Here is a 23,468-nt window from a genome sequence, read left to right as displayed (position 1 = left end):
ATTTCCAATCTGCCACTCGGAAGCGGCGGCGCATCAGACCTTATTAACATTTACACGGTGCCATTTCCCCACGTTAATGCTGATGACACGCGCCAGGCGCAGCCAGCCGGCTCCCAGGGCGAGCGTGGGGAGCGGGCCGCCCCGGGGAGCCGCGGGGGCCTGTGACCGGATGGGCGAACATTTCGCAGCTGCGGGGTCTGCCCCGTGCCAGGCAGGCGGGGCCCCGCAGCAGGGGGCTGAGCCCGGCCCCCGCCGCCCCCGGAGGGCAGGATGTGGGACAAGCTGTGACCTCTTATCCAAGTCCATTATCACTGTGCGCACCAATGACAGGAAGGACGCAAGTGGCGGCTTGAGAAGCTCTAATTAGCGGGGTCCGGGGGCCTGGCCCGGTCCACGGGGCGGGAGGCTTCTGGAGAGAGCTTTCCGCTGGGGCCTAAGACCTGCTTCTGTTGGAGGGGGTGGGGGGGGCAGTGATTCATCAGGCCAGGGAGGGAGGGAGGGAGGGAGAGGGCTGGGGGCCCGGAAGGGGCAGATTCACTACCGCTTCGCCGAGCAAGTCTGAGTGCAGCACCGCCAGCACGCCGCCTAGGAAGAGGCCGCTGCAGGGAGACTGTCCACGAGGAGCTCCCTTCGGAGGGACGGGAGAGGGGACGTCATGTGGAAGACACAGGGGAGGCCACTGGGCACCCAGCTAGGGAATGGGAGAGCCCACGAGGAGCTCCTTAAGAGCCGATCTGTAAGTCAGGGCTCTCAGCTCAGACCTGCCGAGACGGAGCTGTGTCCCCTTCATCCCCCCCCCCCCCCCGCCCCGCCTCCCTCCGACTTCTTGAGTGTTAACCCTGCAGCCCACCGGGCTTCGGGGGAAGGCTCCAGCCACTCAGTCCTGCACACCCAGAGCCCAGGGCAGGCACACACCATGTGTTAACTGCACAACGGGGGGAAGGGGGGTGCTTGTGTCAACATCAGCACAAAAACAAAGCAGATCGATGCCTCTCCCCCCATCCCCAACTTCCTCTGCATGTTCCCTGGTCAGAGGAACAAAGCGGAAACTTAAATTAGGAGCTAATCCCAACTGAACCCCAGCGAAAGGCTGCACACCCTCGGCCCGTCTCCCCGGCGGCTCCTGCTGACCGCCCGCCGCGTCCGCGCTGTGCGGGATCATGGTGCCGCCCGGAGCGGCAGGTCCCCTCGTACCCATCCCTCTCCCCTCAGGGGAGGCGGTAGAGAGCGCGCGGTTCTTGGAGAAAAGGAGACAGAGGAGGCGCTACAGTGACAGCCACCACAAAGGACAAATGTCCTAAGAACGGTAACCAATTACCTCCTGCAACAAGTAACCGCGAGGGAATATTCTAGAAGACAGGACAGTCAGCGGGGGGAGTCCTCCCAGCCTGTCCCCTGACCTAGACGTGAGCCAAGGGTGATATCCTTGGGGGCCAAAGCTAATGGTCATGAGGCCAGTAGTGGCCGTGAGGCCCAAAGCACTGCTCCCATGATGCCTCTAACACCGAGGCTGGCCCTGGCCGGTTTGGCTCAGTGGCTTGAGCGTTGACCTGCAGACTGCAGGGTCCCGGGTTCAATTCCGGTCAGGGGCACATGCCCAGGTGGTGGGCTCGGTCCCCAGTGGGGGTGTGCAGGAGGCAGCCGGCCAGTGATTCTCTCATTGATGTTTCTGTCTCTTTTCCTCTCCCTTCCTCTCTGAAATCAATAAGAATATATTAAAGATAAATAAAACTGAGGCAGACTGGGTCGATGCTGTTTTATTTCCCTGCTAAAGTAAAGGGTTTTGGGGTTTGTTTGTGGCTCCCGAGTGGTGAGATGGAGCCTCCAGGAGCCAAGAATTCAGGTTTGGCTTTCCCTTCACCCCCCCTGCCAGCCAGTCCCCATCCCTGGAGTTTCAGCAAAAAGGCCAGCGGGCCGCTTAGCGCCTCCCCGCTCTAGGCCGGGGGACTGGGTTTCTCTGTTAACTGGGCGGGCGAGGAAGCAACAAGTCTTGGGAGGTCGCGTGGTGAGTGCTGACCTTCAGGGTCTGACTGCTGACTCCGGATACCTGGCGAGACAGGCTTGGGGTCGGGGCTAGCTGGGCGCAGAGGGCGGCGTGCGATGGCCCAGCTGTGTGGCCTGGACCCCCTGGGGGCCACTCTGAGTGGTAAAGGGAACTGCTGCCCAGACTGCAGGGCCGTCCTCGAGGGGAGCTGGGGGTTAAGAGCTAATTGGGGTTAACGGTAACGCAGCGGGGGACGCATCCCTCCTCCGGAATGAACTTTCCCCGCGTCCTTGAAGTGCCGTGAAGACATGTTCAAGGATTCTATTTTTACTTCTCAAGTGGCTCCGAACATTTTGGTTGGGGAGTCTTTATTTTCCCAACGAGAGTGACAACGTCTGGGCTTCATCCAGAAGAAGGAGGCGAGTTCCGAGGCAGCGGGGACAGGGGAGGGACAACAGCCGCAGGACCCCCTCCTCTGCCCAGTCCCTCTAGGGGGCGTCCCTGCTGCCCTGGAGGGAGTCTACCCCTCCCCAGACCCCTGGGGGGCTGGGCGGGCCCAAAGGCGGCCGCCTGGCACCGCTGCTGCCCCCCGGCCTTCTCATTGGCCAAGACAGTGGGCCTGTGCTGTCTCTTTTCCAGCTGAAAGGCCAGATGGTCCCCGATGGTGGGCAGGATTCCAAGGATTTGATGCCCAAACTGCAACCTCTGTGGTCTGGGTGGAAAAGATAAATATTGTGGAAAACCCACACTGTCACTCACCGAGTGACTGTCAGCCACCCGGGGTTTATCAAGGACAGCGTGGCTCCTCTCCTCACGGCGTGAGACCGAGTCACACCCGTGTCCAGGGGAAAAGACAGGCTGGACTTGAATGAGGTGGGCTTCAGGACATGACAAGGCGCGGGGGGCGGGAGGGCGAGGCTGTGGGAAGTGGGGTGGAACAGGTGGGAGGCGGGAGGCGGGGGGCGGGGGGCTCTGCCTGGAGAGCCAGATCTGACACCTGCTCACCTCACGGCTCACCTCGCAGGCATAGATGTCAGAGAGACAGATGGGTGGTGAGCCCCCCTCTACCTCCTGTCCCAGAGGCAGGGTGTCCCTAGGCCCCTGCTGAGGGTGGGTGGCCCCTGTCCTGCAGTGCGGAGCAGAGGGTGGCCTGTCTCCAGGAGAGGAGGGGCCGGCTAGACAAGGCGTTTTCTGGCTGGAGCGGTGGCCGCCAGCTGCGGTGAGCCCTGGGCGTGAGCAGGCTGAGGGCTGGCAGAAGAACGTGCCCCCACACACCCAGTGGTGGCAGGCCACCCGAGGGCGGTCTCGTCCACGCAGACATTCCTCGCTCTCCCTGTGGGCTGAGTGCGCAGATGCAGACAGAAACTTCCTGGGACCGAGGCTCAGTTTCCTGGCTCTCACTTTCAGCCACTAAAGCCTTGCACGGAGAGACAAACTAGCAGTGTCTTGGTCTATTGGTGCAGAATGCCAACCGAGGGAGAGCATGGGCACACGGATTGCCCCCCAGGGCTGTTCCTGGAGGGCTGGCTGGGGAGGAGGTGGCTGGCTGCCTTGCACAGAGAAAGCTGGAGGAATTCACCGTGCCAGCCACACGACTCGGGGCTGGGAATGGCCTCGGGGTGGGGGTCAGCTGGTCCTTAGAACAACAGGACGGGGGAACAGGCAGGTTGGGGAGCGCTCTGTACCCCACGGACTGAGTCATGAGTGATGGGCGGTGGGGAGCCTCAGGGCCATCAATCCTGCCCCTCAGTCTCTTTGGAAAAAAAGGTCACCTACCCCCACCCCTCGCCACCATCTGACTGCCCGGGATCGGCGGCTCAGACATGTTGGTGCGGGCGCCCCACGGGCTCAGCCTGCAGGCTGTCTGTCTGCATCCCTCGCTTCCCGGAGGAATCTGATTGCTGTGGTGCCTGCGAGGAGGCAGAGCCATCGCTCTCTGTCACCTCAGCTGCCTGGTGCTGGAGCCGCGCGAGGAGAGGTGCCAGGTGATCACTGCAGATGCTCCGCTCCTTCCCCCCTCGCTCGCTCTGGCTCTACCCTGTCTCTACGCAAGGAGGGGGTGCTGAGTGGAGCTGGGGGCAGGGAGGGAAGGCAGTCAGGTGCCCAGAACACGGGAGCCCAGCTGGCTCCGCCCCTTCCCCACTGACGTGCGACCTCGAAATAGACCCAAACAGGGCGGGATTGGAACGGGAGGCTTTGCGGCACTGGGTAACCTTGGAGGTGGGAGGCAGGAGACGGCACGCCGGGCTAGCTGATGAACTGCTCTGTGGAACTGGCTACAAGACACTAACCAACAGCCCCCGCGTCCTCCCCTGTGACGGTCAGTGACTGGCCCACGGTGGGCTGAGAGGAAGCCCAAGCACCATCTGCAGGGACCCCAGAGGGACGTGTCCGTCCCAGGTAACAAGCAGCCACTGCCGAAGGAATGGTGCTGAGCCCTCTCTCCAGGGACACTCAGCCTGGAAGCACCTGATCAGAGCAAGCGACGCTATTCTGTCTGCACCGAGTGCCTGAGGCACGGACCCGGGGTTACTAGTAACACCAGGCTGGAGGCCCGGCCACCGTCTGTCCTGGTGGGGGCGAGGCCCAGGCCCAGGAGGCCTCTGGCCGCTGCCTTCACAGACACACTGGGGCAGCCGTTCTCCAAGGGAAGCCAGGCCGACAGGACCACTTACACCTGCGAGGGGTCCTCTAGGGCAGTGGGTCGGCAGATTCATCAGTCACCAGAGCCAACTATCAACAGTACAACGATTGACATTTCTTTTGAGAGCCACATTATTTTTAAACTTAAACTATATAAGTAGGTACATTGTGATTAACTTAACTAGGGTGCTCCTAAGCTGGCCTTTGTTAAAAACTCAAGGGGCCAAAGAGCTGCATGTGGCTCGTGAGCCGTGGTTTGCCGACCACTGGTCTAGGGGACCCTCCTCAGAACTGGTCCAAATGCAGATTCCTGGCCCTGCAGCCTTAGATTCTGCTACACTGGGCCTGGGGGAGACCCCGGAACCTACGTTTAACCAGAGCCTGAAGGTGTTCTCAGGCCACTTGGCCCTGGAACCAAACTCTGAGACACAGAGGAGGCTCCTACTCCTGACCTGGGGGAGGGCAAGAGCCGGGCGGGCTCCTGCCGCCGGTTACTGCTCGCACTGGTGAGGAGGAAGGTGCAGAACTGCTTGGTGCCTCAGGCTGTGTGTGCGTGTGTGTGTCCTCCAGCCCTGGGCAGCACCCAGCAGCTGGCTCCACAGCCTCTCCCCTGATCTTGTCACCGTTTCTAGAGAACGTCTCAATCGTACCTACAGGAAGTCCTTCCCCTGGCAAACCCGAGGTGCCCCGCTGCGCCCAGTGCCCCTGGGTTCACACTTGCCACAGAGCATCTGCTCAGCACTCCCCGCAGCCCCTCCCTCTGCACCTGCAGGCTTTTTAAAATGGGCCCTGGTCTACTCTCAGCTAATCTGCACGGCATCCGGAGCTCATGCTAATTAACCAGCAATTAGTCATTAATATGCGCCCTAATTGCTCATCTCCACCTCATGCCCATCATGCCCGTGCCCCAGGCACCTTTCTGCCAGCTCCCGTAGACCCTTGGGGCTCTCCACTCCGCCGTGCCCTCAGGGCCAGCCCGCAGACGGGAGAACGTGCCCAGAGACACTCATGCTCTGCACGGTCTGCAAGGCAGGCTGCCGGCTGGGAGGCCAGCCCCGCGGAGGGGCACGGTTATTACTTTGGAATGAGTGCTTTATTTAATTAAACAATTACTGCGAGGCCCTGGGGCACCATCAGAAAGACACCAGATTCCGCTTCTAACAGACCCTGGAAGGCAGAGCGTGCTGCGTTCGGGGGAGCGGCGCAGCCCCAAGGAACGCTGCAGGGCCTCGCCAGGCCCGCACTCATCCAGACGCCAAGCGTCAGGGACACGGAGCCGGGGACACACACACACACACACACACACACACACACGGCTTGGCATCATTTCCATCCTAGTTAGCACAAACAGCTAAGGGCATTCCGGATGACTTAGAACTACGAAGAGGCTGCTGGGTTCTTTAGACTACAGCTTTTTCCTGCATTTTGGGGAAAATAAAGAAAAAAAAAAAAGGGTGTGTGTGTGTGTGTGGAGGGGAGCGGGGGATCTAAAATCAACGACCAGGACATTTCCTTATAGAGTACAAAGCCATTTCTAGCTCCTGGGCCAGAAACGGAGGGGCCACAGCGTGGAGATGGCCGGGCGGGAGTCACCCTGGAGCAGCTTCCGTGAGGAAAAGAAGGACCGGCCACGCACGGGCCAATGACCAGGAGCACCAGGCTTGCACCCCGGAGGGGCGACTCCCGGAGGAAGGCTCGAGCCTCCAGCTCCGGGCTGCCTGGGGCCGGTGAGAATGGGATAAAAGCGGCCGTGAGAAAGCTCAGTGCAGGTCCCCGCACGGATGACGCTCCCCCCTGAGACTGGTTTGGAAGCTTCCCAACCACACGGCCTGTGCGTGAGCGTGGCCGTGGCCGTGGCCGTGGCCGTGGCCTTCGGCTCCCGGAGCCCTCCGGGGCCGGGCGGGCGTGTCCCCGGCGCTCGCTCTCCTGCAGGGGGGCTGCCGGCGATGCCGTTTCTGCAGGGACGGGCTCAGGGTTCCGCAGCTTCGCGCATGAACACGTGGATACCTCCCCAGACAAGAGCCAGCCGGGCTTCCGAATGTCCGCTTTACGAAGGCTCCATTTCCACAGAATAACTAAACGCACGAGGGGCGCGAGGTGCTGAAGAGGAACCTGGGTGAGTCCTTCGGTAAAGTAAGGAATCATCTGGTAACAAATCACCGCCACCCCTGGTTTGTTTTCTGCATCTGGGTATTCACATAGCGGGGTTTATTAGGCGCCCAGACGGAGCAGCAGCAGTTGGGGGCGATGAGACAGTGGGGACTCATGAGGTCCCTTGGCAAGAGTGTGCTAGACAGAGCACAGCGCAGGGGTGAGGGACAGAGCAATTGCAATGTCATTTGGAAAGGCTGGGGCTGGGGCTGGGGCTGGGGCCGGGGCTGGGAAGCACACCAAGGAGCCACTCCTGGGACGAATATACAGACAGCTCCAAGGGGCGGGGGAGGGGGAAGACAGAAAGAAAAACGCTCGCCTGCCTCTGTAGTATTGATTTTCTTGAAAAAGAAAGAGACCAGCTAATCCTTTAACGTCCATCAGTCCATCATTTCAATGAGCGCTGGTCGCTGGTTGAAGTCCCAGTTCACTCATCATCAGTGGACTGTCTGGGTCGTGGGTGCATGCATTTTGGGGTGTGGGCAGGAATTCATTCTTCCTTGAGACCCAGGGTCATGAAATAAAAGCAGAGGGTCAGCAACTGGGCGAGGAGGCTGTACAGGGGGACAGGGGTCCTCCCAGAGGCCACGCCCACAGGGGCCAGAGGAGCTGGGGGAGACACTGCGCACCCCTGCAGGCCGCGCTCCGGGGCTGGCCTGGCAGGCGTGTGGCCAGGAGAGCAGCTCTGCTTGCCCCACCTGCAGTGGCCGCCCGGCGTGACTAGCACCTTCCCCCGGGCATGCGGGAGAAGAGCGAAAGGCAAGACCACACCGCCCTTCCGGAGCCCCCAGAACTGAGCGAGGAGGAGCCGACAAGAGTGCACTGCGGGAGGAAGGAACAAAAGGCAAGAAACACAGTGGGCCTCCCTGGGAGGTCCCCAAACGGGCACCCTCCTCTGACGGGGGTGCTCGGATGCCCCAGCCCCGGTGGGCAACACCCTCCAGCCCCAGCAGCCCGGAATCTCCTCTCGGCTCGTTTCATTTGGGGGGTGGTTGCTAGCCAGAGAGAGAAGCTGCCACCAGGCGTTCACTGAGCATAGGATCCTGCTGCTTCCAGACTCAGCCACCCTACCAGACGCCCCCACTGTCCTGCCAGTTCCTGCCAGCCTCCAGTGGGGGCACCTTTCTAGCTCACGGGGCTTCACTCCACTCCCGGTCCCGACACGGTGCGTTCCCTGCCGTGTCCTGCCGGAGCTGGGCTCGGGGGCACCCGCCCCTGCAGGCGTACAGCAGTGTCCCCGAGTCTCCCCTCCTGGGAAGTCACCGCCGTTGCTGAAACCTGTTCCACCCGAACCTTCCCCCTCCCTGGTCCGGAGCCTCTCGGCCACCTCCTGCCCGTGACCGGTAAGAAGACGCGTCAGTGATGGCAGCGGCGACCCACTTCCTAGCAGATGTCACAGCCCCGGGCCCGGCGGCGCTGCTGAAGGAACAGAGGGAGACGTGGCAGGGAGGGACGCGTCCTTGGGAAGGCGCCTGCTAGTCCACCGCCGCGTCACTATCTGGGAGCCGAGCGAGGGGCGGTAGGAGCGACAGCTAATCAATCTGGCGGCACGCGGGATGTGCGGGCGCGGATCACTGCACAGGAGCCTGCCCCGGGCGGCGGCGCCCCAGCCTCCACACACGTCAAGCGCCAAGGGCTGAGGCCCAGGTGCCACCGGCCCCCTCCTACCTGGGCCTGGCAGGGGCTGCCCTGCTTGCTGAGCATCTGTGTCACCGGGGCCAGAGGACGTGGCTGAGGCCGAGGAGCCGACCGCAGTCTCTGCCTCAGCTCCGTGGCCCTGGGGGAAGTCGCAGCCTCCAAGCCTCAGCTTTTCCTGCTGTCAAACGGGGTAAGATGTCACGGACCTTCCTGCGTGGCCCGAGGACCAAATCAGAAACGAGAAGGTACCTGGCAACGTGCTACGCCAATGCAAGACAAACGGCAGCAGGAAGGACCAGTCACGGCTGGCACACCACTGCCCGGTGCACTGCTGCCCCAAAGGATGTGTTCCCCTCAAACGGCACTGTTCTAGGGAAAAACCCACTGGTGTGAAAGAGCAGACTGCACGCTGTTTTGAGGGTTGAAAGTGGACAGTGGCAAGTGTCGCCAAGTAAGAACCCAAGATGGCCTGGGGGGGGGACACGCTTCCTGGCAGAGAGAGAAACCCGGACTCTCAGGGAAGGCCAGGGGACCCTTCCAATGTCACCTGGGGCCGGTCCCCAGACTCTGCTCCAGGCAGTGCAGCAGACAGAACCCCCCTCGGCCCCCAACACACACCCTGCTTCCCTCTGACACTGTGGAGGAGGAGGCAGTGACCCGGCCCAGGCCCTGGGCGGAGGAGGTGAAGGGCAGGCTGGGAAGCATGTGGGTATGAGGAAGTGAAACAGGAACACTTGGCCGTGTCCTTGACTCTCAGGGACTACGACCCTAGTTCTGGTTCCCGAGCACGGAGCACAGTCCGAGCCTGGGCGGGACTGACTTACGCACCATCCCAGCACTTCCCCAGAGTCCCCGGCCCCTGCTCCCTGGCGAGGGAGGAATGAAGTGCTGAATTCTGGCTTTGTTTGCTACCAAGCTGCAGCTCTGCAGAAAGCACCTGGAGACGTCCCAGCCCGAGGCAAGGCTGTGGGCATGAAAGAGCACTTTGCTCGCTGAGCCTTCAAAGGAGCAGGAGGGGGGGCGGGGGTCCTGAGACGCCGAGGCAGGAAAGTAGGCCCTGATGTCAGTTCTCATGGGTCCTCATAACAGGGCCTAGATCACTTGCTGGGGCGCCCTGGGCAGCACACGGGACCCACAGGACCCCCACCTCCCAGCACCCTGTGATGCGAGGAGGGAGAGGGAGAGGGAGAGACTGACTCATGTCGGCCGCACTGCACGCACAGGACATGCGCAGAGGTCGCCGGGGGCGGGAGGGGAGGAGGAATGCTCCATCCGTTAAGGTCAAGGCTTGGAGAGGGGACTGGGAGCTGCTGGAGAGAACGCTCCCTCCTTGTGTGTGGTCCTGACGCTGTACACGGAGTTAATACCCCAATATTCTCATTCTGCATGTGCACCGCAGGCTCTGAGAATTAAACCGCAAAATGAGAGCCTGTACCTTTATCCCCCGGAACACACTGTCCCGGAATAGCAATGAAGAAGTGGTCATCGGGAGGCCCTTTCCAACACGCAGGCCCAGACAGGTGCACGTCTGCCCCGGACACAGAGGGCTGAGCCGGGGTCGGAAGGGCGCTGTAAGTCCGCTCGCTGCCTTGCCCGACACTTGGGTGGAGCCTGGCTGGCAGCAAAGTCAGAACCAGCTGGTAGAGAGGGGCATGGGCGTCTCTGGAAGGAAAGGACAACCTCCTGATCGAGGGTGACTGGGGGCAAGGGGAAGGGCGACCTCGGTCCCCCATGATCCAAAGAGGCCGCGAGGGAAGATGCCATCACCATGGGCAACAGAGAGCCCGGGACCCACGAAGGAACCCACACCTGCCAACCCCCTCTCTGCTCGCTTTGCCCCTCCTCCCATCTCAGAAGAAGGGACGCAGAGCACCCAGGACAGGTCTGGGAGACACTGTTCTGCAGCAGCCAGGGACCTGGGAGCTACACGCAAAGCTGGGAAGTGACTGCAGACAAAGGCATGGCCCACCCGCTGTGCATCTCTCCAAAGCGGGAAAGAGTACAGGGAAAGGGGTTGGGGGAGGGGGACTGCAGAGCAGCCCTGAGCCCCGGCAGTGCACAGGGAGGGAGGCAGCAGCAGCCCAGAGAGAACAGGCTGTGTCCGCTCGCCCTCCCAGTCCTGTTTCGGCAGCTTTTGCCGGCCTGGTGGCAATTGGCTGTAGGAGCTACAAGCCCGTATCTGGGCGGCGCAGGCAGTAATGAATGCCCGTCTGCTTTCCTGAAGATTCCTTCTGATCGGTCAGAGTTACTGAGATTCGGGGAGCGAGGCTTCCAGCATGTGGAGGGTTTACAGGAAGAAGGGAAGGAACAATCGAGGAAGACAGTAACGATGCTTCTAAATAATTCACCCGGCCAACGGCAGCGGCCAAGATTCCCAGGCTCCGCATCTCCTTTGCCGGGGGAGGGGGCTGTACCAGGCGGAGTCTGCACAGAGGCCAGCGGCCTCCTGGGAAAGACCCACCCAAGGGGCTCTGCACCCTCCCTCTGCCGGAGCGTGGCCCGTGCTGGTTAGAGATCCAGATGGGCTGCTACACTTCCTGGTACTTTTGCTAACATCACATCCTTCACTGTCAGAGGCTAACGGACCTGGGCTCTCCTGGCTGCCCCACCTAGTTTCTCTGCCCAGCCCCAAGGTGGGAAGGCGGGGAAGGGAGGTAGGAGATCAGTTCGCTACCAAATTACCAGCAGGCCTGCGGGAGGGGGAGCTCAGGTACATTTCCCATAAAAGATCAACTCCGAGCCAGAGCCGACCGTGGGAGAGAAGAGACACAGACCACCCGCCAGCTCCAGAAACGCAGAGGGGAAAACTCGGCTCTCAGGGTTTGGGCCACAGGGCTCCTCCGGCAGGTCTCTGGGGTGGGGTGGGGGTGGGGAAGGAGGACAACCGCCCAGCAGCCCCGGGCGTTAACGAATTCAGACCCGAACGGCACAGCTGGCAGGGCCTGCGCAGACCTTCGCCAGGATAGGCATAATTAAGTTAAGAGGCCAGCTCCCCGAACTGCTCAGCTCTCTCCAAATCAGCTAAGTGGCCACGTGTCAAACGGTGTGTCACCTAGCACACCTAAATTTGTGTTGGGGCTGAGGACCAAGAGGAAGCAGAATATTAATAGATACTGCAAAAGGCAAAGAGAAACATTTCTGAGTCCCGCCCGCCAAGCAGGCAGAGATAAATAACTGTCTGGTTTTGTATCTTATTACTTCCCCTCCCCTCCGCCCCTGCCAGTGGCACAAAGCAATCAAGACGGAGCCTGGAGATTCATCATCTCCCCTTGTCGGCGGGGGGGCGGGGGGGCGCGGCAGCGGGAGCAGGGAAAACGGGGAGCTCAATGGCAGGAAAGGCTGGTGGCTCAGAAAAGCCTCCGGGGTCCCCCTGGAGAGCCAGTTAGCACGGCTCAGTCCTGCCTGCCCGCCGGAAACCTGGTGTCCACCGGATGCTCCCGGGCTGGCCAAGAGGGAGGTCAAAGCATGGACTTCTCCAGAAAAAGTCGCCCTGGCACTCACTCCGACGGGCTTTGCTAAGACTGCCCCTCAAAACCGGAGCCACGTTCGCCACCATGGAGCTGGCAATGATCGGAATGCCAACTCCGGACCGCATGTGACGGAGGCCTGGTCGCCAGGACACTCTGGGGCCAGAGTCTTAGTGACGCGATCCGCTTTCTGCCCAGGATCGAGGCCCCCGGACTGAGCGGAGTGTGGAGCCACGCAGACCTTCCTCCCGGGAGTATGTGCCAGAGGCTGGAGGCAGCCGCACGCCCGGGCCGGCGCGGCCACTCACCAGGTAGATGCGGTAGACGTCCACGCGGCGCAGGCGCCCCCAGCAGGGGGCCGTGTCGTTGTACCTGGTGTCGGCCTCCACCCCGCAGGAGTCGTTGCCAGTGGTGCTGCTGATAAAGAGAACAGTGGCTCAGAGTGGCCTCCCTGCCTGGCTGGAAGCACACACAAGGTCACATTGTTAATCACCGGCAACCACTGAGCCCCCGCTCCCCCCAGCTGCTTCTGGTCCAACAATCTGACTTTCCACTAACGGCATGTTCCTGGGCCTTAGGGCATGTATCCCTGTTCCTGGCGCACCGTCAGGAACCCCAGGGGGACCCCCAGTCTCCTTCCCGGTGGGGCAGGGCAGCCGGCAGCTGTGCAGTGGGTCTCTGAAGGACAGGATGCACAGCTGGCTGGTCGTGCTGACGGACTCACTCGGTGTGTTTCTACCCTGAAAACGCTGCCCTGACCGCCCCGCAGCCTCGTGGCGACAGGAGGGGACTCACCAGGACACCTGCATGAGGGAGAAGGGCACGGCGGCGGCGTAGATGGCCAGGTCCCCGTACAGGTAAACGATGATGCAGATGTAGAACAGGTTGACCCCCACTGGAGGGAACAAAGTCACCGGTCAGGCAGCCACAGGAGCGTCTGCATTGTTTGGAGGACTCAGCTTCCACCCCGCCCACAGCGTTTGGTCCTCCTGGCTCCTGTTCTCTCCAAAAGGAATGAGAAAACGACTCCAAAGCTACACTGCAGTGCAGGCAGGAGACACATCTGCTCACAACTTTCACCGAGAGGGACTACGTGAGGTGGGAGGGTTGGAGGCGCCAGGTGAGTGAGAGGCGTGGGCTGGCTGGGGAGGAGCCAGAGGCACCTTCAGGCCCGGGACAGGGCGTGTGGGGAAGGGGTGGAGCGGGAGGGGAGGGAGGGGAGGGGAGGGGAGAGATGTCCTGGGTGAGCCCTCTGGGCCAGGGCCCCCTTTACAGCCAGGCCGGGGCCCAGGCCCAGGCCCAGGCTCTCAGACAGAAGACGGCGACCCGACCAAGGAACTGAAAAGCAGAGAAGGTAACGGAAGGCCCAGCTTCTCAACTACAGTCGAGAGGGTAAAAGCCCTCGATTTCCAAAGACCAATGGCCAAGCCCCAGACCGGGAGGGGGAGAGAGGGGGGGAGAAGGAGGGGGATGAAGAGGGGCAGGGGTGGGGCAGGAGTGCAAGGAGTGGTGCCGGGAGAGGCAGCAGCAGAAGCGGTGGTCCAGGCGAGCCACTCCCCTTATGAAGCGTCGCCAGGGAGGATGCTGGCATTGACATGGGGGTTCTCTGTGCAGAGGCCAACCCTGGTCTCCCGTCCTGCAGCCGGGAGTGCAGGCTCTGGTCCTGATCCCACTGGTCTCACTTCCCAACACCCCCCCGGCCTCCAGTCCTGTACAGTGAGGACTCCACCCGCGCTCACCGCCCGCTGCGCCTCCAGCTATAAAGATGCTGAAGGAAGGTCTGGGCCTGCAGCCCCAGGGTCACAGCCTGACAGCCAGTCTCAACCCTCCGTTCAGACTGACGGCTCATTTTGATGTTACTGATCTCAAGCGGCTGGCTTCACGGGAAACAGAAAAATGAAGTGACAGCTCCCTCCTGATGCCGGTGGCTCAGAAAAGCCTGCGGGGCCCCCCAGGGGAAAGCTGCGACACACTCCTCCTGGGCTATCTGAGGTCAGCTCTGCTCCTAGGAGTCTGCGGGGGGATGGCGAAGGGGGGGGGCGGGGGTAAGACCAGGAAAAAACAGACCTTGAAAGAGCCCAGGAGGGCCTCAGACAGCCTCACTGTCCAAGCTCAGGGGCCCCCGCGGTCTGCCTGCCACTCACACCCCGGCTCCAAGGACAGCCTGTGCCCAGCCTGTCTTTCTGCAGGGAGGACCCCGCTGCCCCCAGCCTCTCCTTCACCTGCCTCAGACTGCCACTGGCCCTCCCTGACCAGTAAATTTCATTGCTTAGTGCTTAGACACACAATGTTGGGAGATCAATGAACTTCCTGAGAGGACAGCAATGACGAGGCCTGGCATTCCTAACGGCGAGGGGTGAGGCGGGACTCACTGTGAGGAGGGTGGCGGCCTTTGGTGAGGGTGGTAGGTGACAGCCTGTACATCGGGAACAGAGCAGAGCAGTGGTTTTCAACGGGGGCGGGGGGCAACTTTGTCCCACATCCCCTACGAGGGACACCTGACGATGTCATAACTGGTAGGTGCTGCTGGGGACTAGTGTGCAGAGGGTCTCTGATGTGCATTTTATTTCAAAAGCTCACATTTGAAAGGAGACCGAGAACAGTTCCCGGGGAGACGTTAATTATGATCGCTTATCTTAGTCTGGAGAGGTGGGGAGAGGCAGAGACGAAACAAATCAACACAGAAGTGGGCAGACACGACCAATCTGGTTTTCATGAATCCTGGAAACCTTCCGTGAGGCTGGCACGGGGGATGGGAGCAGATGCCTGAGCCACCTCTGCCTGCTGATGACAATCTTTTGGACTAGACAGTCCAGTCACACCACCGGTGGGAAAGAGAACACTCAATGTCCCAAAAAGCAGCGAGAAGCTTCCAGCTTCTACAGCCCCATCCCCTCCCCCTCCCCAACTCTAAGTAATACAGCCACGTTCAAAACGGAAAAGAACGGATGCCGACGCCCCAATCTGCAACCAAGGGCTCCCGCAAAGGGGCAAACAACCTCCCAGGGGAACTGCAAAGGCAAGGACTTCAGATGTGTCTGACTCTACGAAGGAAAAACAGGTCCGAGCATTAGAAAACAAAACTCTTACATGCTCTTCTTCCAAAAGAACGAGATTTGCCACGGAGGTGTAAGATGTATCGGTGAAACACCCAACAAGCCAGCACCTGAGCCGGGTTGGATCCCGTGAGCTTGTAGCCAAGCCCCTGAAGGGAAGAGCCAGGAATCCCAAGACTTGCACAGGTAGGGAGTGGGGAGAGGTGCTAAGACGCTCAGATCCCAGACAGCAGCCCTGTGCGCGGGCTCCTAGCGCCCTCTGCTGGCCACCAGGAAGAGACAGAAACACGCAGCAAAGCCTCCTGCTCTGTGTTCTACACAGAAGAGTCCAGAAGCAGAGACAAGTCAGAGGCAATCAAGAGGCACAAAGTGACCAGCCGGCCTCCGTGAGTCCCTTCCTTGGGCAGCTGCTAGGACTGCCCACCTCTGTGTCCAGCAGGAGATAAGCGGCCGCCTCTTTATTCCTAACGCCGACGACTGAGAGGAACCCAAGGAAACCACCTGAGTCTCGGCAAGTTGGCTCCTTGGAGCACTGGGAGCAGGTCAGCCATCGCTCCTCTCATCGCCTGCCCCACCCCACTGTCCAGGTGGGACCCGCATTCCAGGCGCCTGGGTCAGTAGGTGGCGCTAGCTCCCCCTCCCTCGCCCACCTTGGAAATAACGAGTACCTTTACTGAAGAACATGGAGGCCATCTGTCCCATTTCCACCCGGTCTGTGATTTCAAACAGGTTTGGAGATCCATGTCTCTCTGTGGAGCCAGAGAACAAGGGAGAGAAGGTCAGTTCACTTGGCTTCTAGAAGGGGCTACAGAGCTCAGATTTCAGAATAATGAAATCCCTGTGTTTTACACTCTTGAGAAAACTTTTCCCAATGCTTATTGTTTGAAATATCTAGAAAGGGATCTCAGGGGGACGCTTAGCCCTTGCTCGGCCAGAGCAGAGATCACTCTCGGACATGTGCAGTACGTGTGTGTGTGTGTGTGTGTGTGTGTGTGTGTGTGTAGTGGGATGGGAGGAAGGAGAGAACTCAGAGAGCCTAGATTTACTCGCACTTCCAGAGTGCACCAGCACTGAAACAGGCATTGCATTATTTCCACAGCGCAGCAGGGGCGGAAGCTGGGGTGCCCAGGTCAGGCACCTTGCCCAAGCTGCAAGCGTCACTAAGTGCTGAGCCTGCAGGGGAAGCCTGGGCCCTGGACTCCAGAGCCTTCCCAGGAGCCTCCTGCAGGCGGGAAGGGCCACGGGGGCTCTGCAGACTCCCCAGGCCTCTCCCTCCACGGGAAGCGCGGGCTGGCCGGGAACCCGGGACTTACGCACAGAGAGGATGGGCCGCCGCTCCGCCCGCTCGTAGTTGTCCTGGAGGCTGTCGCTGTCAGAGGCCGTGGAGGAGTGGTCGTCATCTTCTTCCTGGGACGGGATGCGACAGGGAGGAGGGGAGCAGGCAAAGGAAAGGGGGCCTGTTACTGCGGGAAACCCCGCGACAACGGAGCACCTGCCTCCTCTGTTATTTCTTTCGGGAAGGGATCTGACCGGGAAGCTTCAACACGCCCACTCTGCCACATTAGAAGGCGCAGGCACACTCGGACGTCGGGGCCAAGGCCAAGGCACACATCCTGGTGCAGACGCTCACCGGGACTGAGCCAGGTCAAGGTGGGGCACACGGGAAAGGCAGAGGCTGCAGGCGTCTAAGCTGTGAGCTCAGGTGGCGGCTAAACTTCTGCTCTGGGGCAGGGTCCCTCCTAGCGCTGTGGACGCCGGTCCTCCAGGCGCCGGGAGGGGAAGGAGGGGCCTGTGAGCGGCACACAGGTGGACGGAGACCCTGCCCGAAGACCAGGGCGGCGGGCGCACCTGGTGGTTCTCCATCCTCTTCCAGCGGAGCTGCGCGTTGGCTGCGGCCATGGCCTCCACCACGAAGGTCGTCGTCACGAAGCTGCGGGGGGAAGACCACGCGTTCATCGCCAAAGGCAGGCGGGAGGGTTGGGGGAGGAACAAAGAAAAGAGGAAAAGTCATTTCAAAGGCCTGATGACTGACCACACCTGACCAGACTGAAACTCTGTCTCTCCTTGGAGCCGGTTCCTGGGAAACCCTCACGATGGGTCTGGCCGGATCAGAAGAGTGTGTGTGTGAGTGTGTGTCTGTGTGTGTGTGTGTGTGTGTGTGTGTGTGTGTCTGTGTGTGTGTGTGTGTGTGTGAGTGTGTGTCTGTGTGTGTGTGTGTGTGTGTCTGTGTGTCTGTGTGTGTGTGTGTCTGTGTGTGTGTGTGTGTGTGTGTCTGTGTGTGTGTGTGTGTGTGTGTGAGTGTGTGTCTGTGTGTGTGTGTGTGTCTGTGTGTGTGTACACAGGCTGCCTCGTGTGCTTGCCTCGATGTCCCCGTCCCCACGTAAAAGATGTTTCGGAGGCACGGGAGAGGCCACAGGGCCATGCAGTGCCGCACCCCAAAAGGGGCCTGTTGGGGCAGGGGTGGGGGGCCAGACCCCGCCTGGGCTCCGGGTCAGGAAGGGCAGGCAGGTCCACGGGCCGGCAAGGTGCCGGGAAGGGCAGAGGCAGCCTCCGCTCTGCCCGCTGGGACACAGGCGAGCGGACGAGTCCCAATGACACGCCGAGGACGGACCCGGGCTGGATAACTGAAAAGGATCGCTTGGCTCCGGAACCTGTCCTCGCCGCCCTCTCTGGGGCGGTGCGCTCTGACTTTCCTAATAACCTGGCTGATAGGAAAATAGGCCTGCGTTTTTATGGCCTCAATCAGAAGGGAGGCCGGGAGGCGGCCCCAGACGTCTGGGGAGAAGTCAGACTGCGGTGACAAATCACCCTCTCTCTTCCCGGGAAGAAACCGGAGAGGCCCAGACGACAGCTGGGACGCACGGATGCTCCTGTCGGCAGGAGGCACAGGAGAGGCTGCCTTCCCGCCATAGGCCTGGGGGGGGGCTCTGTCCCCGCCGCCGCCTCCTGGACAGCACGGCTGCGCCGCTGGACTTGACCCTGAGCCCTCCGACTGCTGTCGCCTGCCCAGGCGGCCTGCCCAGCCAGCAGTCAGGTGGCAGGTGCGGCAGGAGTTAAATCCATACCCACTCCGCGTTTGGAGCAGGGGGGAGGGGGAGATTCAGCAGCCGGCTCGCCGGCTCCTGGGACGGTTCCTCATTATCCTGCCTAAGTGACCATTTTAAGGCTTTAGATTTTCCCTTCTTTTTGGAAGTAAAACTGAAATCAATCTTAATTAAGGCGTGAAGAGGCTTCTCATGGTCGCACAAAGCCAACTCATTGATCATGTTCAAATATAAATGGGGTGAGCGAGGCGGGGGCATGGTGGCCCCTGCCCGGGGCCCCCGATAATCACTCCCCACTCGGACGGCTGCCGGTGCTGAAGGGCTTTTGGAGGGGACGGTGGAGTCACAGGAGGACAGGGCTTCTAGGGCTCTCGGCTGCCGAGGCTCACAGCCCACAGCACCGAGGCTGGCCCCCAGACCACCCTAAAGAAAACGCATGAACTGAAAAACTCGGCATTGTCCCCCCCCACGGGGCCTCTTCAAGGTCTCAGTCGGCTTCAACTACCGATGTTTCCTTCTTCCTCTCCCTCTCCTTGCCATCTGCTCCAATGCCGCCCTCCGTGACCCCCGAGCACCGACCTGAAACTGTGTTCACCGCCTCCCTCCCCGCACTATTTGTGGGGTTTGGTCTCCTTGTTACCGCATCACCTTCTGACTTGCTCTGCGGCTTATCTATTATCGACTGCTCACTGCCTGTCTCCCACCAGAAAGGAGGGTGCAGGGCAGGGCTCCCTGCTGCTCAGCGGGGTTCCAGCCGCCCGGTGGCCCCTCTCCGGGTGTTCACAGGGGGCGCCTCCGCCTCTTCTTTAGAGCTTGTGGATTGCTGCCCGGGGGAGAGGGCTTAGTCCCGGGTCCCTCAGCAGCGTGGGCACGGGCTCACCGGCGTCAGACCGCTGCCTGCACACCACACGTGGCCCCGGGAGAGGACCCTGAGAGGCTGGGAGGCGCCGGCCTCCTGGGTGCTGCCGGGCAGGAGGGCAGCACCCGGCAACGCCTGTGCCGTGTGTAGTTTACCGCTTACTCCATGGACCGTCTTAAGCAAATTCTAAACCCCACGCTAATTCCCCCGCACCTTCCACACCTGCCAGATTCCCTCCGGTGGCTCAGTAGCATTTTCTCAAGAATGCACACGAGGGCAGGCCCGGCGGGAGGAACCACGTGAGGCATTCCAGGCTCCCATTGAGCTGGTCCGGGCTGTGCGCCGCCCCACCTGCCGGAGGCACTGGAGACCTTTGTATCCGCCTCCCCTCCCCCACCCCCGGCTCTCCCCCCACCTGGGGCAACTGACATCTCCCTGCCCCCGAGGACGCTTCCCCACCGCCCTGCCTTCCCGGGCTGCTGCTCAGCTTGGCCCCGGCCCTGGAGCCTCTTACCTCATGAAGCCCAGGAACACGAGCAGGACCAGGCTGACGAGCCACCCGGCCGAGGCAAAGGCCTTGGGCATGGTGAGCGCGCCGGTGCCCACGATGAGGTTAAACATGTACACCAGTCCAACCTGGGGCACACGGAAGCGACAGTCAAGCCCAGACATTAGCTGACCTCTGCCCGCAACGGCGCCCGAGGACGGCCCAGGGCAGCAGGACCACAGCGGCCCGCCTCCAGCCAGGGAGGCAGGGAACGGGGAGCCTGCCCCCCAGGTGCTCACAGGCCTGCTCTGCACCCGGATGTTGGGGACCAGACGCCGACACTCGGATGACGGAACCCCCACATCCCATCGATCCTTTCCAGTGTCTCCGAGGACCAGTTTTATCTCCATTTTTCCCGCCACCATCCCACCTCTCGTCGTTTCATGGTTCAGAGCTGCGTCAGATGTCAGCTCTGTGCCCACCAGACCGGGGTCTTCCATTTTTCCTAGCTCGCCGGGCACGCGGCCCAGGCCACCTCTCCGCCCATCCTGCCACCGTTCTTTGGGACCCCGACATTCCTGCTGTTTCCCCTTCAGTCTTCCTCCCCGCACGAACCTCGGGTCTTTGTTTTTTAAAGTTGAGATAGGCCGAAACCGGTTTGGCTCAGTGGATAGAGCGTCGGTCTGCGGACTGGGGGGTCCCGGGTTCGATTCCGGTCAGGGGCATGTACATGGGTTGTGGGCACAACCCCAGTTGGGAGGGGGAGAGGCAGCTGATCGATGTTTCTAACTATCTGTCCCTCTAGCCTTCCTCTCTGTGAAAAATCAATAAAATATGTTAAAAAAAAAAAAAAAAGTTGAGATAGAATTCACAAGCCAGGAGATCCATCCCTTTAAAACACAGTTCAGTGGTTTTCAGTGTATTCCTGAGTTTGTGCAGCCAGCATCACCCTCCAATCCCACCTCATCACCCCAAAAAGGAGCCTGCGCCCACCTGCAGCCGCGCCCCTTTCCTGCTAGTCCCTGGCCACCAACCCAGGGCAATCACAGGGTCATGGACATCAGGGCTTAAACTCAACTCTAATTCATGTAACTCGTTAGTTACAACGCTCCCTCACGCCTCAGGCGGCACACAGCCAGACAGGAACCCTCATCTATGATCCCAGAAAACAAGTTTGGCTCACCTTCCACAGCGCCTGACTGGATCACCACAACCCCCGTGCGGCACCCGCTGGGAGCCCCGGCCGGGGGGTGGGGGGGGTGGGGGGTGGGGTTCGAGACCCCGAGGGTGGGGGCCGGTGAGAAACAGCGGGGGTTCCCAGAGCCGCTTTGCACAGTTACTCTGAGTCCGTGACACCCTCCTTTCCCCCTTTGCCGGCGACTTCAGTGTGGGAGGCTGGTGCGTCCCAGTGCGGGAACGAGCCCTTGGCTGGCTCAGTTCCGCTCATTCTCCCGTCTGCTCAGCCCTTCCCAGAGCCTCCCCTGGGCCTGGCTCTGTGCAGGAGGCAACCACTGCGTGTGTTTCTCTCATCGATGTTCCCATCTATCCCTCTCCCTTCCTCTTTCTCTAAAATCAATAAAAACATCTTCTTTTTTTTTTAAAGCAGAACCCACCGAGGCCTCGGGGTTCACTGCCCAATTTCCTGTGGGCACACGCTGACGTGTGAAATGATTACGTTTCAGCGGGAGACACAAGAAAAGCGAGCTTATCAGGCTTTCCTTCCTCAAACTGTCGCAGAAATGACTCAGCTCTAACTCTCCCATGTCCGAGCAGCAGCGACCCCGGTGACTGGTACGGACAGTGCGGACATTCCCTGCCGGAGCCGAAAGGAGACCGTGTGCTGGGACACGGCTCAGTTCACTCCACGTTCAAGAAAGACTCCCCCGGCACGGTGCCGAGGCGAAGAAGGCTGCCTCCGTGCCGCACACGGAGGCCGCACACGGAGGCCGCACACGGAGGGCACAGGCCAGCGGGAGGACCTCTGTGGAGGCTTCTCCAGCTGTTCTGAGGTCCCTCCTCGTCCATCACACCACAGCTGGAGAGGCTGGGACGCTAACGGGAACAGAGCAGCCTCCCAGGCTGGGAAGGGCAGTGCAAAGCTAAAGGCTAGGTAAGTTCTAGAAAGAGGACTCTAAAAAATAAAATAAAATAAAATAAATATATATATATTATTGATTTCAGAGAGGAAGGGAGAAGGAAAGAGATAAAAACATCAATGATGATGAGAGAATCATTGATCAGTTGCCTCCTGCACGCCCCCTACTGGGGATCGAGCCCACAACCAAGGCAATTGTCCTAGACTGGAATCGAACCCAGGACCTTTCAGTTGGCAGGCTGATGCTCTACCCACTGAGCCAAACCAGCTAGGGCTGGAAAGAGGACTCTTGCTACTTTAGACAGTGCTGCTTTCCCTGGATACCTGGTAGCAAGGTGAGTCAATCCTTTGAGTATTCCCACCCTCCAGCTACTTATTCAGGCAAGAGCATGCCGTAATATAAACATGAACAATCTTATATTACACAAAGAAGATAAACTGAGTGTGTGTGGGGCGGGGGGAAGGGGGGTAACACAAATCCAAGACGGAGAAATCAATCATTCTAGTTGTTCTAATTACAGACTCCACCAACTGCAGCTGGAAGCGTCTGCGTGCTTTCTCTGCCTCTTACGCCATCCAAGACTATAAAAGTTGTGCAACTTAAAATTCAGCTGAAAACCCACGAAGTTTCAAACCGCTGAGCTGAGCAAAACCCAGCCAGCAGCTGCCCATCACTGACCATTTGAAGAACAGACAGCACAGTGCGAAGAGGGTAGTGACCCCGAGGTCAAGATGAAGAGTTGGCAAGTCAATTTAGTTTTCCTGACCACTCTCTGATCCACATCTAAAACGTGAACAAACCTGCCCTAGCTGGTTTGGCTCAATGGATAGAGCGGCAGCGGGTCCTGGGTTAAATTCAGATCAAGGGCACATGCCTGGATCGGGGTTTGATCCCCAGTAGGGGGCGTGCAGGAGACAGCTGATCAATGATTCTCTCTCATCATTGATGTTTCTATCTCTCCCCTCCCTTCTTCTCTGAAATCAATGAAAATATATATTTTTAAACAGGTGATCAGACCTGAATCTCATTAACCCTGAGCCATACAGGCTGCTGCTGAATGGAGGTCCCTCACCCGCTCTCCCCAGGGTCTAGGCACGCGCCAGGCCAGGCCACAGCGGGCAGAGCGCTTCTCAGAAGCCGGGGGCAACTCATGTGGGCAAAACGGGTTGGGGAAGGAACACTCACGTAGGGGGAATAGAGCTCCCCGGTCTCCGTGATTTCACCCGCCATTTCCAAAAGCGAGGAAGGGAGCGCCGGCGGGGCGGGGCTTTCCTCCTGGCGGGGGCGGCGGCAGCTGCGGCTCCCTAAGGAGAAGAGCAACGTCAGCTTTCGGACGGACCTCGCCGGAGGTGGCGGCCGGTCTGCAGACCCCCCGGAACTCATGGTCTCCACGCTGGTCACAAGGCAGCCGGCTATCCCGGGGTGACTCCCACCTGGCTGGTGTTTCCTGGCCGTGCAGGCAGGAACGTATCCCATGCCACTCGGACCCCGAGTCATAGGAGAGGCCTTGGAAGCCACCAGCCTCACCCGCCCCCAACGCCCCCAGCCACACCGGGACGCTGGCTCCCCAGTGAATGCAGGAACAGCGGGCTCACTACCGCGCCGGGCAGCCCCGTCACTGTCTGCCTCCTCCGCCTCGGACGAGGGGCTGGGGGCGTCCCCAGGCCGCCCTCCAACCCAACGCCTCGCCTCAAAGCCTCTCCTTTGGAATGGGGCCTCCACTTCCTGCACCCCTGACCTGCTTTCTGCCCTCCCTGCCGTGGGGCTCCCCACCCTCAAGCCTCCCCCTCTACTTAGGAGCCCCTGTTCCGAGCCTCTCCCCGACTTCTTCCTCCCTCCCTCCAGAGAGAACCCGGAATCTGCGCCGCTCCGGCCCACCCACGTCGCGCGCGGCCCCTTACCTGCGGCGTGGCGCGCTCCGGGCCGCCGCGGCCGCCGCCTCCAGCCCCTGGGCAGCTGCCGGCGCCAGCTGTCCCGCACCCGCGCCCACAGCGCCCTCAGCGCGCATGCGCCGGCGCCGGCGCCCACCTGGCCGGCGCGCGC

General features: G+C 60.7%; 1 protein-coding gene across 7 annotated transcripts in view; it reads right to left on the bottom strand.

Moving 5' to 3' along the window:
• The window catches only part of TMEM104 (transmembrane protein 104), a 31,544-nt gene extending 8,091 nt beyond the window's left edge, over positions 1 to 23,453 (bottom strand). The window contains exons 1-8 of one of the 7 annotated variants that reach the window (XM_045572218.1): positions 23,327 to 23,453; positions 22,611 to 22,729; positions 19,357 to 19,478; positions 16,788 to 16,869; positions 16,257 to 16,346; positions 15,608 to 15,688; positions 12,679 to 12,778; positions 12,192 to 12,342 (exon numbers count right to left, since the gene is read on the bottom strand). In XM_045572218.1, the coding sequence (XP_045428174.1) occupies positions 12,192 to 12,342; positions 12,679 to 12,778; positions 15,608 to 15,688; positions 16,257 to 16,346; positions 16,788 to 16,869; positions 19,357 to 19,478; positions 22,611 to 22,655 (671 nt within the window). In that variant the 5' untranslated portion in view covers positions 22,656 to 22,729; positions 23,327 to 23,453. Of the gene's footprint in view, positions 1 to 12,191; positions 12,343 to 12,678; positions 12,779 to 15,607; positions 15,689 to 16,252; positions 16,347 to 16,787; positions 16,870 to 19,356; positions 19,479 to 22,610; positions 22,730 to 23,326 lie in introns of all 7 variants that reach the window. The other 6 variants (XM_045572219.1, XM_045572220.1, XM_045572221.1 and 3 more) reach the window with 6 other exon arrangements.
• Positions 23,454 to 23,468: the final 15 nt, after the last annotated feature.

This window comes from Pipistrellus kuhlii, unplaced genomic scaffold (assembly GCF_014108245.1).
Source record: "Pipistrellus kuhlii isolate mPipKuh1 unplaced genomic scaffold, mPipKuh1.p scaffold_m20_p_44, whole genome shotgun sequence".
NCBI classification, from domain to species: domain Eukaryota; kingdom Metazoa; phylum Chordata; class Mammalia; order Chiroptera; family Vespertilionidae; genus Pipistrellus; species Pipistrellus kuhlii.
The sequence above is the reverse complement of the archived record's forward strand: the minus strand, read 5'-3'. Positions and strand labels throughout refer to the sequence as shown.